A 16,859-nucleotide genomic window follows, 5' to 3' on the forward strand; every position below is an offset into this window, starting at 1 on the left:
TTTTCCCATATCATATATTATCTTTATTGAGAAAGCAATGAAGCTGAAATTTCAAACTGCTCATGAATGCAAAAATGTGGAAAACACAGAATGAAATGTAAATGTGTTAAGAGCTTACCATCTATCACATTCACACAAAATATGGTAAAACCAGATTTCTTGCAAATTTACTTTGCCTCTGCACTAATTTTGCATATTTTCTTTGATTCCTACCCTTGTAATTCCAACCAGTTATATGGACATCTTCTATGCTCTTACTGACATTGATTGATTCCTCTTGGACAGGTTTTCGCGGGTGTTTGTATGTAGATAATAATAATAATAATAATAATAATAATAATAATAATAATAATAATAATAATAATAATAATAATAATTTTATTTATATACCGCCCTTCTCCCGAAGGACTCAGGGCGGTGAACAGGGCAAGCATAAAAAATACAAGAATACAAAAGTTAAAAAGGATTAAATATATGCCCGACTAAAAAACAGTAATTACAAATATTAAGATAACAATAAGAGAAACCCCACCCATCCCCCATCAGGCCAGGCTGGCTTGTTCGAATAAGAATGTCTTTAGGTTGCGACGGAAGGAGCGAAGGTCGGGCGCCATCCGGAGCTCAACCGGTAACCGATTCCATAGCTCCGGGGCGCCCACAGAGAAGGACCTCCCCCTGGGGGCCACCAATCGACATTCTCTGATCGGTGGCACCCTGAGGAGGCCCTCTCTGTGGGAACGCACAGGGCGGAGGGAAGTTGATGCCGGCAGCAGGTGTTCCCTAAGGTACTCCGGACCCATGCCATGAAGGGCCTTAAACACCATTACCAGTACCTTGAATCTCACCCAGAAGACAACTGGTAACCAATGCAGCTCACGGAGCAGAGGTGTAACATGGGAGTATCGGGAGACTCCCAACACAACTCTCGCGGCTGCATTCTGTACCAGTTGGAGCCTCCGAGTGGTCCTCAAGGGCAGCCCCATGTAGAGAGCGTTGCAGTAGTCTAGACGAGAGGTCACGAGCGCATGAGTGACCATACATAAGTCATCCCGGTTTAGATAGGGCCGCAACTGGCGCACCAGGCGAACCTGGGCGAAGGCCCCCCTAGTCACGGCCACTATGTGATCTTCCAGAGTGAGCCGTGAATCTAGGAGGACTCCCAAGTTGCGAGCCCTATCTACGGGGGGTAATAGTTCACCCCCCATAGAGAGAGATGGAATGTCCTGAATAACCCGGGATGCCGGTATGCAAAGCCACTCAGTCTTGTCGGGGTTGAGTTGAAGTCTGTTCCTCCCCATCCAGACCCGAACCGCCTCCAGGCAACGGGACATCACATCGAGGGCATCACTGGGGTGGTTTGGGGTCGAAATAAAAAGCTGGGTATCATCAGCGTACTGATGATACCCAACTCCAAAGCCATGAATGATCTCACCCAGCGGTTTCATATAGATGTTGAACAGGAGAGGCGAGAGGACCGACCCCTGAGGAACTCCACAAACGAGAGACCTCGAGGTCGACCTCTGCCCCCCCGTCAACACCGACTGCGAACGTCCCAGGAGATAGGAGGAGAACCACTGCAAAACCGTGCCTCCCACTCCCAATCCCCTGAGACGCCGCAGCAAGATACCATGGTCGATGGTATCGAAAGCCGCTGAGAGGTCTAATAGGACTAGGACAGAGGAATATCCCCTGTCCCGAGCCCTCCAGAGATCATTCACCAGCGCGACCAATGCCGTCTCCGTGCTGTACCCGGGCCTGAAACCCGATTGGGACTGTGTTCTGATGGGGTGGAGGTGTGCTCTGATTGGGTGGGGGCTTAGCTGTTTTCTGATTGGGTGGGAGTGTGTCCCTACCCAGTCAGAACACAGTCCCCATTCAAAACACACTCCCACCCAATCAGAACACAGCTAAGCCCCCACCCACAGAACACACCCCCAATGGCAGTTGAAAAAAGAAGAAAAAACAGCCACTATCACACACTTCTCCCAGAAGAACGAAGCTGAAGTCACCAGCCTGAGGATGACGGATGACATTTCGTCGAAACATTGCCCTGATACCTCCAATTCTACGTGGGGAAAAACCCGAATGACCAAAGATCTACACACACACACACACACACACACACACACACACACTTCCTTCCTTCCTTCCTTCCTTCCTTCCTTCCTTCCTTCCTTCCTTCCTTCCTTCCTTCCTTCCTTCCTTCCTTCCTGTTGTGATTCAGGGTCAGCCTGTGGGTCCGGCAGCCGGGTCGGATGACTCGGATGACTCAGACGAGGGGGAGGAGGAGGGTGTTGAAGACGAACTTGCTGATGATGGCTTGGAGGCTTCGCAGAGCCCCCAGCCAGGGCCCTCTTACTTGGTGGAGACTCAGCTGCGCGAGCCCGACAGTGCGGATGATGATGACCCACAGCTGGCCCTGTTCAAGGACGCCCGACGCAGGAGGCAGTCAAGCAGGAGCAAGCAGAGAAAGGCTGTGGGACTTCTCGGAAGGAGGCACAGGGAGGCCACGCCCTGAACTCTAATAAAGGGAGTGTTTGGGGAAGGGCTGGTTGCTGAAAGCAACCGCTCCGTTTGAGGATCAAAGCTCCGGTATCTTGTTTCATGTTTTGTTGTGTAATAAACTTGGCAGACGTTTTCCAGCCTCAGACGCTTTCCAGCCTCTGCCGTTTGTACAGGGGTTGCCTTTCTGCAAGGCCGGTAGCAGGCTGGTACAGAACACTTCCTTCCTTCCTTCCTTCCTTCCTTCCTTCCTTCCTTCCTTCCTTCCTTCCTTCCTTCCTTCCTTCCTTCCTTCCTTCCTTCCTTGTTTTATTTGCTTGAATAAACTTTGCTGTGAAGATGAAACTGAAGTTTGTAATATATCAAGATGCATTAATGATTTGCCGAAGAAAATATTCTTGAAATCTAAGTGCACAATAGCTAATGCAAGTACTTTGTTCTTCATAAGCATTGTTATAGTTCACAGTTCACAGTAATAATAAAATATTTACATTGTGAAACCAGATGAAATTGGTGCTTTTTAACAAAACTCTATTACCAATTATCTGGGCTCCTAGTTTAGTTGCAGGGTTAGAAACAATAAGGATATACAATATCTGGATTTGAAAAAGTAAAGGTGCTTTGGATCCTGCATGGGCATCTTCTCTGCTATTGGTTACTACTTAGATATATGTTGCTATCTCCTTAACTTAAATACATATTTTCCTGAATCCATACAGGTAACATGTGGGCACAGGAAAAGGTACAGCTTCTTTAAGAGGCAGATGACAGAAGGTGCCCATGTCAGATCTGAAGTACCTTTGCCTGGTTGATATCTTAATACTGCACACATTTATCAAAGTCAGTTTCTCACTCACAAAATGTGTAATGTTGAAATAAATTATAGTTGTAATGGCCTGATTTACAGTATATGCTAAAATAATGTACGGATTCCTGATACTGCATTACACAAATATCATTTCAGCTTAGAAAAACGTGTGTACTTGGTCATTTTTCAGTAGAACTATTTCCTTTCTCGTGAGTAATTCTACAGGATAATATTTAATAAATAAAGATGCTCACTGTTTTCAGATTAACGCATAGGCATCGTTTTGTTTTGAGATGCTACAGTTAAATATTGACACCTTATTAGCTGTTCACAGACAGAATGGAAAGGCAGATATGAAACTGTGTGACTATATTATAATGCGAATACCACAACATATATTTGTATCCGTGTTGGGATGTAAGTATATAATGAAATATGCCACCATAGTTTTCTGAGAGCCCTGTCATCTTATCTGATATAAAAAAGGCACATTTCAAAATGATTTAAGCTCCACTTTTGTTTTAAACTTGACAAATATACCTTTCTAATTTGGATAAAATACTACAACCTGGAATTAGTGGCCACTTAGAATTAGAATTGATTATGATGGTGTTTGGTCCTAGGCAGTGACAGATGTTTCTCTATCAGGGTGCAAAGAGAAAATATCTTCTGTGAACTCCACGTAGACATCAGAAAGGGCATCCGGCCAGTAAACACTCAGCTCCATTCAGTCATCCCACCTCCACCTCAATAAAAGGGATTACAGGGTAGTAAAAAGGGAAAAAAAAAGATATGATGAAGAAACAATGCACAAGAATCTTTCATGATAATCTGAAGAAGAGCTACGGCCTTTCTAAATAAAAGCCTTGCCCAAGATCCAGGAAGTTGTGGCTTGACAGAAGGGGAAATGTGAGGGGGAAAAAGTACTTCTTTTGTTAGAGAGAATGGTTATGTAAGTATCTTAGAATTCGTACAGTCTAACTTTTAATAAGTATCTGGGCATTCATAGAAATCTAGGAAGGAAGAAATGTCATTTGTAGGATTAATAAGAAGCAGGGGAGTGCTTAAAATATCTAGAAAAGTGGAACGAACAAAAGAAACCATGAAGCACTATAATCAGGTTGAGCCATTGTATACACATCTAAAGCTTAAGGGAATTAACTAATGAATGCAATAAACCACCAACAATTACTTTTGATAACTCATAGAAAACAGGAAGGCAATAGAGAATATGAAGGAATGGAAAAACAAATATTGTTTCAAACATATCAATTACTATTACATAATACGAACTTCAGTAAAGTAATTCTAGAGTCACACAGCAGCTTCAGCTATGGCTCACTTTGTCTTCAATGCCATTCCAGAAATGAACAATACTGTTGATGGGAATGAAGCATAGATATTTATGTCAATTTCCTTGATAGTCCCTAGACAGCTATTTTAGCTCCCTGTGTTCAAGATAGATCAAGGTGATTAGCAGTTAAATATAAATATAAAATAATACAATTCATGCTCACTGTTCTATCTTACTTTGCATGAATTAATACACACCTCCTAAACCTGTCAATTGGATATGTCATATCAATTTTGAGTTTATTATTTTAGTTCTACTCCAACCTTAGTGTAAACAAGAATTACTGCCTTTGCATTTATGCATACATAAAGTAATGCATACCCTGAATATAAAAGCAGTACTTTTATACACAGGTTAAGAGCAAGGCTTTTCTGTTTGTTTGTTTGTTTTTAAATCTTTTAGACATTTTTAAAAAGCTTTGGATTTTCTCAATCAGAAAATTGTATCTACCAAAAATAGAACAACTGTGGGATCTCTCATCCTCCTACTTTTACTGAAGACTGTTTACTACCATATGGATTCATTCTCAGGAACAAGTAAAAACTGTTCAAAAATTTGACATTATGATAATGATGTGTTAACAGGGAATATTAGGTAGAACTGTTATTAAATAGCAGATGGTGCTTACTTGCAATTAAAATGCATTGTAATGTACATAACAGGAAGGATTGTCAATAATATATAATGACTGAACCAACTTAAATGCAAAAAGGTATTAAAAGTTACTAGAATTTATCTGTGCATATTTTGCAGATGAATTTTGTTTTCCTTTGTAAGATTTCATTCCAGATACTTTGTTTATAAATACTTATGTGCTGTTGTATTTTCATGTTTGTAATTACCTTGTCAGCCAACCTTGTAAGCTATTTCTAGGTTGATCTTAATAACACAGACTTTCTTTTTATAATCTACAGCAAAATGCTACTTGGTTTAGTAATTGCTTAGAATAGCATAAATTATTTCTTATTGAAAATTGTTATTTCAGCCAATAATGGGATTTTTTTTCTATAGTGGATACACATCTATTTTAGAAATTAAGGTGACATGCTAACATTCTTTCCCCCAATTTAAATTTGAAAATTATATTTTCAATCAGAAGGAAAAGAGAAATGATTAGGCTAGTCTTATCAAGATTGCAACAATGACAATTTTTTCTTCACAGCTACTCCACATCCCACTCTTCCTTTTTGTATAGATGTTATAGCCACTGAATTTCTTTTAATATTGCTACCTTGTTTCTTTGTCTGTGTCTATAATCATTTTTTGCCCTCAGCTTAGTCATTGCCTTTTAATTCTTCTTTAGATCCTATGCATCTTATTTTTTTTTATTCTTGCAATTCTCACTTTTGTTTCTCTTCTAACATAGAGGTCTTTACATTTATCCTTTATTAATTTATAAAGGAGAATGCATGTTCCAGTATACTAGGTAAAATTGGAGATTAGAACTGCCTTAATCACCAATTCCAATCAATTATAAGACATGGCATATTTTCTGTATATGTGAATCTTGTCAGCCAAATGTGCTTTTTCAGAAGGCAACTAGTCTTCTCGTTTTTGCTTGAAGACGTTTCATTTCTCATCCAAGAAGCTTCTTCAGTTCTGAAGATCATTCAGAACTGAAGAATCTTCTTGGATGAGAAGAAAAATGTCTTCAAGCAAAAACAAGAACTCCCATTGCCTTTTGAAAAGGCACCTTTGGAACAACAAATGACCTGGATGACTGAGAATCTCCATAGACACGAATCTTGACATTTGAACAATACAATTGCAAAAAAAAGAGCTTATGTTATGTTTTGAAAGCATTGATACTAGGCTGAGCAAAGTTGTGAGGGAGGTATATTGCAATGTGTGGAAGCACAACCAAACTCCCCTTGAACCATTAAAACAACTGATTTTTTTGGTGGACTCACATGATATTTAATGGCTGTTCCCGGCTTAGCTATTTGCTTTGCTGAAAAGAAAACAAAGATTTACTATGAGTACAACTAAGGAGACTTTGCACAACTTTGGCGTTTGCTGGATCAGGAGTCCCTGCACACAGTCATTTATGTCACGGATTACTGCAATTACATGGGGCCATCATGGAAGAACATTTGGAAGCTACAGCTGCTGCAGAGTGCAGTGGCACAGTCAGTTCTTGAGCCTCAAGAATGGCCCATGTAAAACTCCTGCTCCTTGAGATGCATTGACTGTGGTCTGCTTCCAGGTGCAATTTAAGTGTTAATAATCATCTTTAAAGCCCTTCATGGCATGGGTCCAGGCTATTTGAGGGATAATGTCATCCCACTGGGATTGGCTGCCCGACCCTTGCTGGCAGAGAGGCACGCTGCAGGCCCCATCAGCTTAATTATTCTGGCTGGTGTGATCCAGGAGAAGGGCCTTCTATGCTATTGCACCTGCTCTCCCTAACATGTCCTTCAGAGTGAGGTCAGCTCCAACTTTCCTGATCTTCTGTAACAACCTAAAGACCTGGCTCTGCCAGTTAGTCTGGGACTCACTCCAATGGGGAGTATAATAGTGGAGGTGGTTGACCGATTAACAACAGATCCGAACTTCCTCCCCCTCCTACTCCCATGCCCTCACCTTCTTTAATTGGGCTGCAGTGTTTGGATTTCGTATTACCGGTAACTTATTAACTGGGGAATGCAGTGGTTTTTATCTTTTTGTAATGCCTTGGGTTGAGAATATGTTTCTGTCTAATGTGACATATTTTGCTTATAATTTCAATTTTCAAATTTATCCTTTTCAAAGTTATGTTTTGCGCCCCCTCCCAATTGAAAAGCAAATAGCTTCTCTTTTTCAATTAGCTGATTGACATTCCTGATTTGTTTGCATCTCCCTAGCTCTTGCCCTCTTATGTAGTAAGCAGAATCTGATTTGACAAGAGTACTGTAGGAAGAAAAGTCCCAAAGGTGCTTTTCCCAAAAGACTACTGAACTTTCTTGGTTTTTTTTTGTTTGAAAACATTTTACTTTTCATTCAAGAAGCTTTGCAATGTTTTCAAACAAGAAACCAATAAAGTCTAGTTACTTTTTGGAAAAAGCACCTTTGTGACAACTATGACCTGGATGATTGAGAATCTTTGAGGAGAAAAGCCTTTCACCTTCTCCTTTTTTACCCAGATTTGCTCATGAATATTCTTGTGTTTTAAACCATTATGTTTTACTTCATTATCTCTTAGTCTGTCCCTTTCCATTTCTTCTTTTTCATGCCATGGCTCTAGGCTAAATTTCCACTTTTTCTATCTCCCCACCCCTAGCCTCTCTCTTTCTTTTGTATCAAGGCCCACAATTTCATGCCTTCCATAATTGATCCAGAATTCATATCTACCTCTTCCACCTTGGGATATCACTTTCTTTTGTCCAGAGGTGTTCTATTTTTTTTCCTTTACTGAGTCCAAAATATCTGTAAGCAGACAATGTCTTCATCTTCTATTTGATCTTTATGAAGGTTTTTATTCTTCCAATTTTGAAGTTAAAACCTTGATCATTCTTCTCTTTCTGGCAACGTTGGGAAAAGTTCATTTCATTGGCCAGCATTGTTAATAGCCCAGATGGAAGTCCTGTGACACCATTTGGCCAGCAGAAGCCAAGACTGGGGCAATCCTAGCAAAGTGAGTTTTCTTCCTGAATTGCTTCTGAAACCTACAAGGAAGTTTTGCATACAACCTCACAAGCATCACTCTTACTAATTTCTGTGAACTTCTGTGAAAGGACTAAAATGAATTACAGGTAATCCTCGATTTACGACCATAATTGAGCCCAAATTTTGTGAGACATTGGTTAAGTGAGTTTGCTCGTCAGAAGGTGGAAAAGGTCGTTACGTGACCCTGGGGCACTGCAATTGTCATAAATATGAACTATTTGGCAGGCATCCAAATTTTGATCATGACCTTGGGGATGCTGCAATGGTTGTAAGTGTGAAAAGTGTTCATAAGTCACTTCTTTCAGTGCCGTTGTAATGTTGAACAATCACTAAATGAACTGTTGTAAGTTGAGGACTATCTGTATATCACTCGTGCTACTTAATATGAATGCCTTCTTGACAAAGAACCTGCAATTTGAATTTTATGTACGTGGCAGAAAGGGCTGTGCTAAAGTTGGTCTGAGTTTGGTATTATTTCATTGTCCAGCATATGTGGGAAAGTAAAGAAACATGCCATTTTTAGCCTTGTTCAGGCCAACTCTAGTTATTTTAAAATTTGATGAATAAATAAATAAATTTCCCTTTTTATTTAGGCTCCTTTCCTCAAAATAACTGTATCAGGTCTCTTTGGTTACAGGAAGAAAAGCTTTCTATCATCAACTTCCTGGCTAGGAACATGAAAATGTGTTGAACCTATATTCTTCTAGTGAATTATGACTGTGTGTGTACTGTTTTAGGTATTCTGTTGAAATTTGGAAGAAGACACATATGGATATGTATACAGATAAACATCAGAAACTAAATGATAACTCCTGCTTTTATGGGCAGTAGCTTATTATTATTATTATAAAACTTTTATTCATAAAACTATTGTTGTTGTTGTTGTTGTTGTTGTTATTATTATTATTATTATTATTATTATTATTATTATTATTATTATTCGCACAGTCAGCCAGATGTTCAGACTGGATTTGGCATTTTTGTATACCTATCAAGTCCTTACCAAGGACCTGGGATAGGCAGATGTGGATGTTTGATGGCATTACAAATGTTGCAGGATGGAAGCACTTCCTAGTAAAGCCGCCTTTTGCAATTGACTAATAGCAAATTTGTCAATGCCAATAGTGTTCAAGTGGTGCTCCAGTTGTTTTGGGATTGAACCCAAGGCGCCTATTACTATTGGTACTACCCTTGCTTGCCTTTGCCACAGTCTTTCTATTTCTATTTGTAGGTCTTTGTATTTTGTTATCTTCTCCAGTTCTTTCTCGTCTATTCTGCTGTCTCCAGGCACTGCCACGTCCACTATCCAGATCTTTTTTGTCTGTCTTATCGACAATTGTTAAGTCCAGGGTGTTATGTTGCAGGTGCTTGTCTGTTTGAATTCTGAAGTCCCAGAGCAGTTTAAATTTATCATTTTCTATGATTTCTCTATTTTATAATCCCACCAGTTCTCGCTTACAGGCAAATAATATTTCTTGCAGATCTTCCAATGCTCCATTGTTGCTACTTTGTCATGCCGCTGCTTGTAATCAGTCTGTGCGATCTTCTTGCAGCAGCTTACCAGGTGGTCCACTGTTTCTTCAGCTTCTTTGCATAGGCGGCACTTACTGTCTGTTGCTGTCTTCTCAATTTTGACTTTGTATGCATTTGTCCTTAAGGCTTGGTCTTGTGCAGCCAGAATTAGTCCCTTGGTCTCTTTCTTCAACTTTGCTGCTCTTAGTCATTGCCAGGTCTTATTATTATCTGCTTTCCGAGCTATTTTTTAATGTGCTGTCCATGTAGTGCTTTGTCTTCCCATGCCTCTATTCTGTTCTTCATTTGGTCTTTCTTGTAGGCCAGTTTGGTCTCTCCAGTAGTCAGTAAGTCTTCCTGATATACTAATTTCAGTGCATCTTCATCATTGTCCTTCAGATATTATTCCAAAGCCATTTTTTCTTCTTCAACCACCTGATGCACTTGCAGCATTCCATGTCCACCTATTTGCCTTGGTAGATAGAGTCTGTTAATGTCACTGCGTGGATGAAGAGAATGATTCATTGTCATTATTTTTCTGGTCTTCCTATCCACTGCTTTTAGTTCTGCTTGAGTCCAGTCCAATATTCCAGCTGTGTATCTAATGACTGGAATTGCCCAGGTGTTGATTGCCTTCACGGTATTTCCTCCATTGATGTTGTCAGCTTGAAGGATACCCAAGTATTTGTAGTAATCTTCCTCATCCAGACCTTTAATGTTATTTTCATGGGGCATCTTGATTCCTTCATTTTTCACTATTTTTCCTTGTTTGAGAGTAAGTGTGGCACATTTGTCCAAGCCAAACTCCATTGCAATATCTTGGCTATATATACGGACAGTGTTCAGCAGCGCTTCTATTTCAGATGATGTTTTTCCATACAGCTTCAAATCATCCATGTAAAGGAGGTGGGATTGACTAGCAGATGTTTTTGATGTCTGATAGCCATGTCCTGAGTTATTCAGTATTATTGACAGAGAAAACAGTGCAATAAAAAATAGTAGTGGTGATAATGAATCACCTTGAAATATATATTATTATTATTATTATTACTATTACTATTATTATTATTTTCTGTGTGCAGGTATGTGTCTGCACAGACATGCATGCACATCTGGTAACTGCCTGAACAAGTCTCTGCAGTTTTGTTGGCAAATTTTTCAGAAGTGGTTTGCCATTGCCTCCTTCCTTGGGCTGAGGGAGAGCCAGCGGCCCAAAGTCAACCACTAAGTTCCCTTGTGACTTTTTGTTATTTCTGCTTTATTTTGAAAATTAACAAAATTTGTATGTGTGCTTATATTTTAGTCAGTGAAGAACTACACCAAATGTCATGTAAGAAATGAACAGATATGTAATAAGTTGACTAGTTGCAAAAGCTGTTCACTAAACTTCAATTGCCAGTGGGATCAGCGACAGCAAGAATGTCAAGCTTTACCAGGTAAAAAGAAAATTTTTTTTTTCAAAATAATATTTTAATGTAATATTTAATAACAGATAATCTTGCTATTAAAGAAAGAATGGAGCAGTCAGATCAGGAATTCAGGTTATTTCCAGTTTACAACTGAATTCAGTGTAATCAGTACAATAGTAACAATAATGGACTCTGTGTGTGTGTGTGTGTTCAATTATTTCAAATTGCTGAAAGTACTGCATTACAGTGATTTCTATCACTTTAGTCATAGCATATATTATGCCATTTTTTTATCAGTGTAAATGATCTAAATTGCCCTAAGTAAGATCATCATAATTTTGTGTGTGTTTACTTTTTATGTGCTGCTTTGAATACAATGAACATATCTTGCTTTGGGAGGTCTAGACAAATATTTTGTCTCTTGCATCCAAAGTCCAATAAATGGGATTCCATTAAATCAAAGTGTCATTATATTTGATTCAAATGTATCTACATTTTTATGGATAACACTTCAGTAAGTTTCAAAACACCTATCACTATGTTTTCTTAAAGATTATGTATAAATGGAGCACAGGTAGCTTTTTTGACTGAAAATCTTATTAATCACTTGACTTTTGGTTATTATATGTGTGTTAATGTTAATAGTTTTACTGTAGTCACTTACTATGTTAGCATACTTACTAACAACCTCAAAAAGGATTTTCTTTTTGTTCAAAATAAAAAAGTGAGAAAAATGTAATAGACTGTAAAATGTAATACAAAAGGAGAAGCAGAAATACTGATCTATTCAGTTTTGTATTGTCCAAAGTAACTTTGAACTGCAGGATAAAAGAGTAGGACAGAAGGTTGAGACTGAGGGAAATGTCATGTTATTATAACTGAGTTTAAATTTGAACTTTATCCTAGGTTATTAAAAGAAGAATCTGAATTCTTTGAAAAATGATAAACATTGATATAGTATAACCTTATTGGAGCGCAGATATTTTTATTTTCAAAGAGAAGAACAGTGAAGAGCTACTGATATTGATATTCTGATATCAATGTTTAAGAAGGTAGTACACCAATGTGCTTGATCTCTAAGCACATTAAACATATTGCAGTAATTAGCAAGTGCCAGTGTGGACTCATGTATTTTTGCACTAATTTATCCAGTTTGGATGTTGTGTTGTGTATATGTGTTGTCCCCTTAAAGCATATATAAAGCTTACTATATAATGGACACGACACATTTAGTAAATATTTTGAAAGGTGATTTCTGTTAAAAAAATTTTTTTTAAAAAAAATTACAATTACTTTTTAATTTTGTGTAACTTTTTACTAGCTCACTTATGTGGAGAAGGATGGAATCATGTTGGAGATGCTTGCCTTCGTATAAACTCTAGTCGTGAAAACTATGACAATGCCAGACTTTATTGTTATGGCTTAAATGGGATTCTTGCTTCACTAACAACTTCCAAAGAGGTAGAGTTTGTTTTGGATGAAATACAGAAGTACACTGTCCAGGTAACTTGAATAATTCATAAGTGCATATAAAATACAGCTTGGATTTATTTTTAAGAAATGATGATGACAAATCATAGAAACAAATATATATTTTACTCAACTTAATTAATTCATATATAATTACTGAATGCATTACAGTTAATTAAATAACCAAGTGAAGAATAATCTTGGACATGTCAACATTTTTTAATGATTAGTAATAATGAGCATCCTAAAATGCTAACAAAATAATGAGCATTTGACTAAACATATAATTCCTTTTCTTAAATGACCAAAGGTAAAAATGAATCTCCAATAGCTAAATTCATATATCCTGCTCAGCTATGTCATTGCTTGTAGATAATGGCTGCGGGTAGCCCTCCCATAATTTAACATAAATATGTTATATTAAACATAAACATAATATAATGTTTCCCAACCATAGCAACTTTCAGTTATTTGAGCCTCTATTCGCATAACTTAGCAATCATTCGGTGGGAATTCTGGGAATTAAGGATCACACATCTGGATGTTGCCTAGAGAAAATACTGATTTACAGAGTAGAGTAAAACCTCCCAGCTAAACTTTCAAGTTCCCATAACATTTCATAACCTATTATTTTACTGTTGTAATTTTTCTGCACAAGTGGATATGTTTCCAAATGTATTTACTACTGGCAGGATTAAGTCAAAATTTATATTTGGTGGGAAGGCATAACCTGGCATGTGATCAGTTTTTATTAATATGTAGATATTACTTACATATCTCAAATCCTGTCCAACCAAGTGATACTTCTGAGATTCTGCTTGGTGTCTGCATGCTTTTTGAGGGTGGTTGAGAAAGTACTGGTTTAGACTTAACACTCTTAATTCTTCTAAGATTGAATGACTGTAGATCGACTTAACTGTTGTAAAAGTCTCCATTTCTACAAACTGATCCAGAGTTTTAAGCTGGCTTTCATGCCTAACCAATGAATAGAACTCCCATTCTTCCAATATCTCAGCCACTATCTTAACTGCTACAGTTAACCAACTCTCACATATAAATATGTTTATATCTGTTTTGTTGTGTTGATGTACATCACCTAGAGTTGTTTGGATGATTGAAATGATTTATAAATTTAACTAACAAATTTGAAATTGGTCAGTGCAAAGAAGATGTCTACCATGTAACCCAATTTTGCACTCATACTTTAAAACAGACGTGGGAATTTTACAGCCCATGGGCCATATCCAGCCTATGGGGGGTCCCAGTTGGCCTGCAGCATCAGTGGCATCAGCAACGCGGGGGGCATTGAGGTGAAGACAGGACATCGGTGCAGTGAGAGGGGCAAAGGCATTGGAGGCAGGACATCAGCAGCATTGGGGTGGGGCGGTATTAGTGGGCAGCAAGTGGCCCTCCACAACAGTCACAGTTTCTCATATGGCTCCTTGGGGAAATTAAGTCTCTACTCCTGCTTTAAAGAGTAGGTAGAAAAAAAAGAAATATTTGTTTTTCTTCCTAAATGAATGACTTTTACATATCTGTAAAATTACCTTTGCTTGTCAGGTTTTCTGGCTATTTTCTTTTTATGTATTCATTTAATTATTTTATATTAGCCACTAGCAATAAACTGTCAAGTGGAAAATAGTCCTATGTGTACTTGCTTTGAAATTAGAAAAAAAATAGTTATTAATCTTAATACCCAATAATAAATAATTATGGTTAATGTTCATAAGATTATGATTTTCTGTGATTATAATATATTTTAATAATATGAAATTATATTTCACATAATTTCAAATGGTTGTGCAAAGTACCAGTATCATTAACATGGCTGAAGTAATGTGTAATAAAAATATCAATGTTTGATTATTCACATGGGGTTTTTGCATTCAACATTTTGCAGAAAATATCTCCTTGGGTGGGTCTACGCAAGATTAACATCTCCTACTGGGGATGGGATGATATGTCTCCCTTTACTAATACAACATTGCAGTGGCTTCCTGGAGAACCAAATGATTCTGGATTCTGTGCCTATCTTGAAAGGGCTGAAGTGGCAGGTTTAAAAGTAAATCCTTGTACAGCTAAGACCGATGGCCTTGTCTGTGAGAAACCTGTTGGTAAGAAAGCCTACTATATGATAAATATACTTGTGGAATACTTTACATGTCTTTTGTATTGCATTATGAATGGAATGAGCATTGATTAATTTCCAGGAGACAGATGCTGAATTGTATTTGTTTAAAATACAAAGCATACCAGGGGACGTTTCTTTAAATATATATCTTATGGCATTGAGAGGTTTTGACTGGAATCTTAGACTACGTTCACAGATCATGTACTTTGTACAACAGAGTAATAGAATCTTTTGTGAAAATTATTCTTTATTTTCCACATCTGCTTCAAGCAAAATAATTGTAGATTCTACACAAGAACATCAGCAGACATTTGAATTAAAAGCCCTGTATAAGTGTATTAAAAGTAGCATAGATGTAGATTTATATGAAACAAAAGCTGTAGAGTTCAGTCCAGTCAGATGGAATGTTTCCAGGTGGAAAGTGTGAGCATAAATAAATGTTGTGCACTAAATAGATTAGTCTTAGAATTAGAGTTTATATATACCAGAATCACAAATACAAAATGAATGCAAATATAGTGCACTTGTGATAGAACTGAAGCAAAAACAAAACAAAACAAAATTAAAAAATAGAAAGAGAGAAGAATATTTTCTTTTTAGAAAAGTGGCTTTTAGGAAAAAAAAGTATTAAGAAAGCCAGAGAAAGATGGGTGATGAAAGCCATGGGCAACAAGAACGATGCATAAAAAATGAATGTCAACTTCAAACATCTATCAAGAAGGACAAGGACAGTTATATAAGTTAAGAATGTCAACGGACAGGGAAACACAGATAGAAGAAAATGGAAGACACTTTTAAGAAGATCAGAGAAATCCCAGGAAAATTGATTTAATCAACATAAAGGCTTTCTGAATTGCAATTGCATTTGACAAACATCTATAAGATAATGAAGGATAAGGAGCTCTGTGACAAGAAAGGTAAGAAAAACCAACAGTGTTATTCCCAGTGATGATAGATGACTCTGAAAGCTGGATCCTAAGAAACAGGAGAGAATGATGATCGATGTCTTAGAAGTTTACAGTAGTGTGTTTTGTAAGAGGTTCTGACAAGCTGGTCCTGGTGGCATGGAACAGACAGACAGACAATAATTTGAGTCAATCAATGGGCAGAACCTCACATAGTTTACATTTGTGGAGTGATCGCATAATATACGAAGAAAAAAAGCTTGGCAAACTGAAGTTAGTCAATAAAGTGAATAGACAAGATGATACACATACACACATATATGATAATTCAGCAAAAATATTGAAATTTCCTTTTTTATTATTTCCTTCTTCCTTCAGTTAGTCCAAATCAAAATGCTCGGCCCTGCAAAAAGCCATGCTCTTTAAGGACAACATGTTCCAACTGTACCAGTAGTGGCATGGAATGCATGTGGTGTAGCAGCACAAAACGATGTGTTGACTCAAATGCTTATATCATCTCCTTTCCATATGGCCAGTGTTTAGAGTGGCAAACTACCACTTGTTCTCGTAAGTATTTGCACTGACATGAATGAAAATATTTAGGGTACTTAATGGAAATAAAAATGCTAAAAGGAATAGTACAGTGTAGAGTGTTTCTGTTGAGGTTTCTGGATTCAAGCAATAGGATTTTAGTTTTCTTCTTGAAAGCTATGAGAATTGATAGAAGTGATAGACAGATTAATGTTATGACACAATATAAAACTCCCAATGATAATGGTGAATAAGACAATCACCTTAAAAAGACAAGCATCTGAATATAGAACTGAACTGAAAACTTGTATTCTATAGCAATTTAGTTGTCTACTTAAGTAATTTATTTATCTATTTTTTTTGAAAGAACATTATAATTACAGATAGTTCTCGATTTGTGACCCAAAATTTCTGTTGCTAAGTGAGACAAGTGATTTTTGCCCCATATTATGACCTTTCTTACCATTTGTCAAGTGAATCACTGCAGCTGTTAAGTTAGTAACACAGTTGTAAAATGAATCTGGCTTCCCCACTGACTTTTTCGTCAGGAAGTTGCAAAAGGTGGCCACATGACCCTGAGACAATTGTCATA

General features: G+C 37.5%; 1 protein-coding gene across 5 annotated transcripts in view; it reads left to right on the forward strand.

Moving 5' to 3' along the window:
- Nucleotides 1-16,859, forward strand: part of ATRNL1 (attractin like 1) — a 563,323-nt gene that overhangs the window by 121,273 nt on the left and 425,191 nt on the right. For 4 of the 5 annotated variants that reach the window (XR_014026511.1, XM_081328305.1, XM_081328306.1 and 1 more), the window contains exons 14-17: nucleotides 11,125-11,257; nucleotides 12,552-12,733; nucleotides 14,601-14,814; nucleotides 16,115-16,303. Coding sequence is in view for 4 of the 5 variants with exons in the window: in XM_081328305.1 (XP_081184431.1) it covers nucleotides 11,125-11,257; nucleotides 12,552-12,733; nucleotides 14,601-14,814; nucleotides 16,115-16,303 (718 nt within the window). In the remaining variant the exon portion in view is untranslated. The remainder of the gene's footprint in view (nucleotides 1-11,124; nucleotides 11,258-12,551; nucleotides 12,734-14,600; nucleotides 14,815-16,114; nucleotides 16,304-16,859) is intronic. The other variant, XM_081328307.1, reaches the window with a different exon arrangement.

Source organism: Vipera berus, assembly GCF_964194415.1.
Source record: "Vipera berus genome assembly, chromosome: 5".
Taxonomy (NCBI): Eukaryota; Metazoa; Chordata; class Lepidosauria; order Squamata; family Viperidae; genus Vipera; species Vipera berus.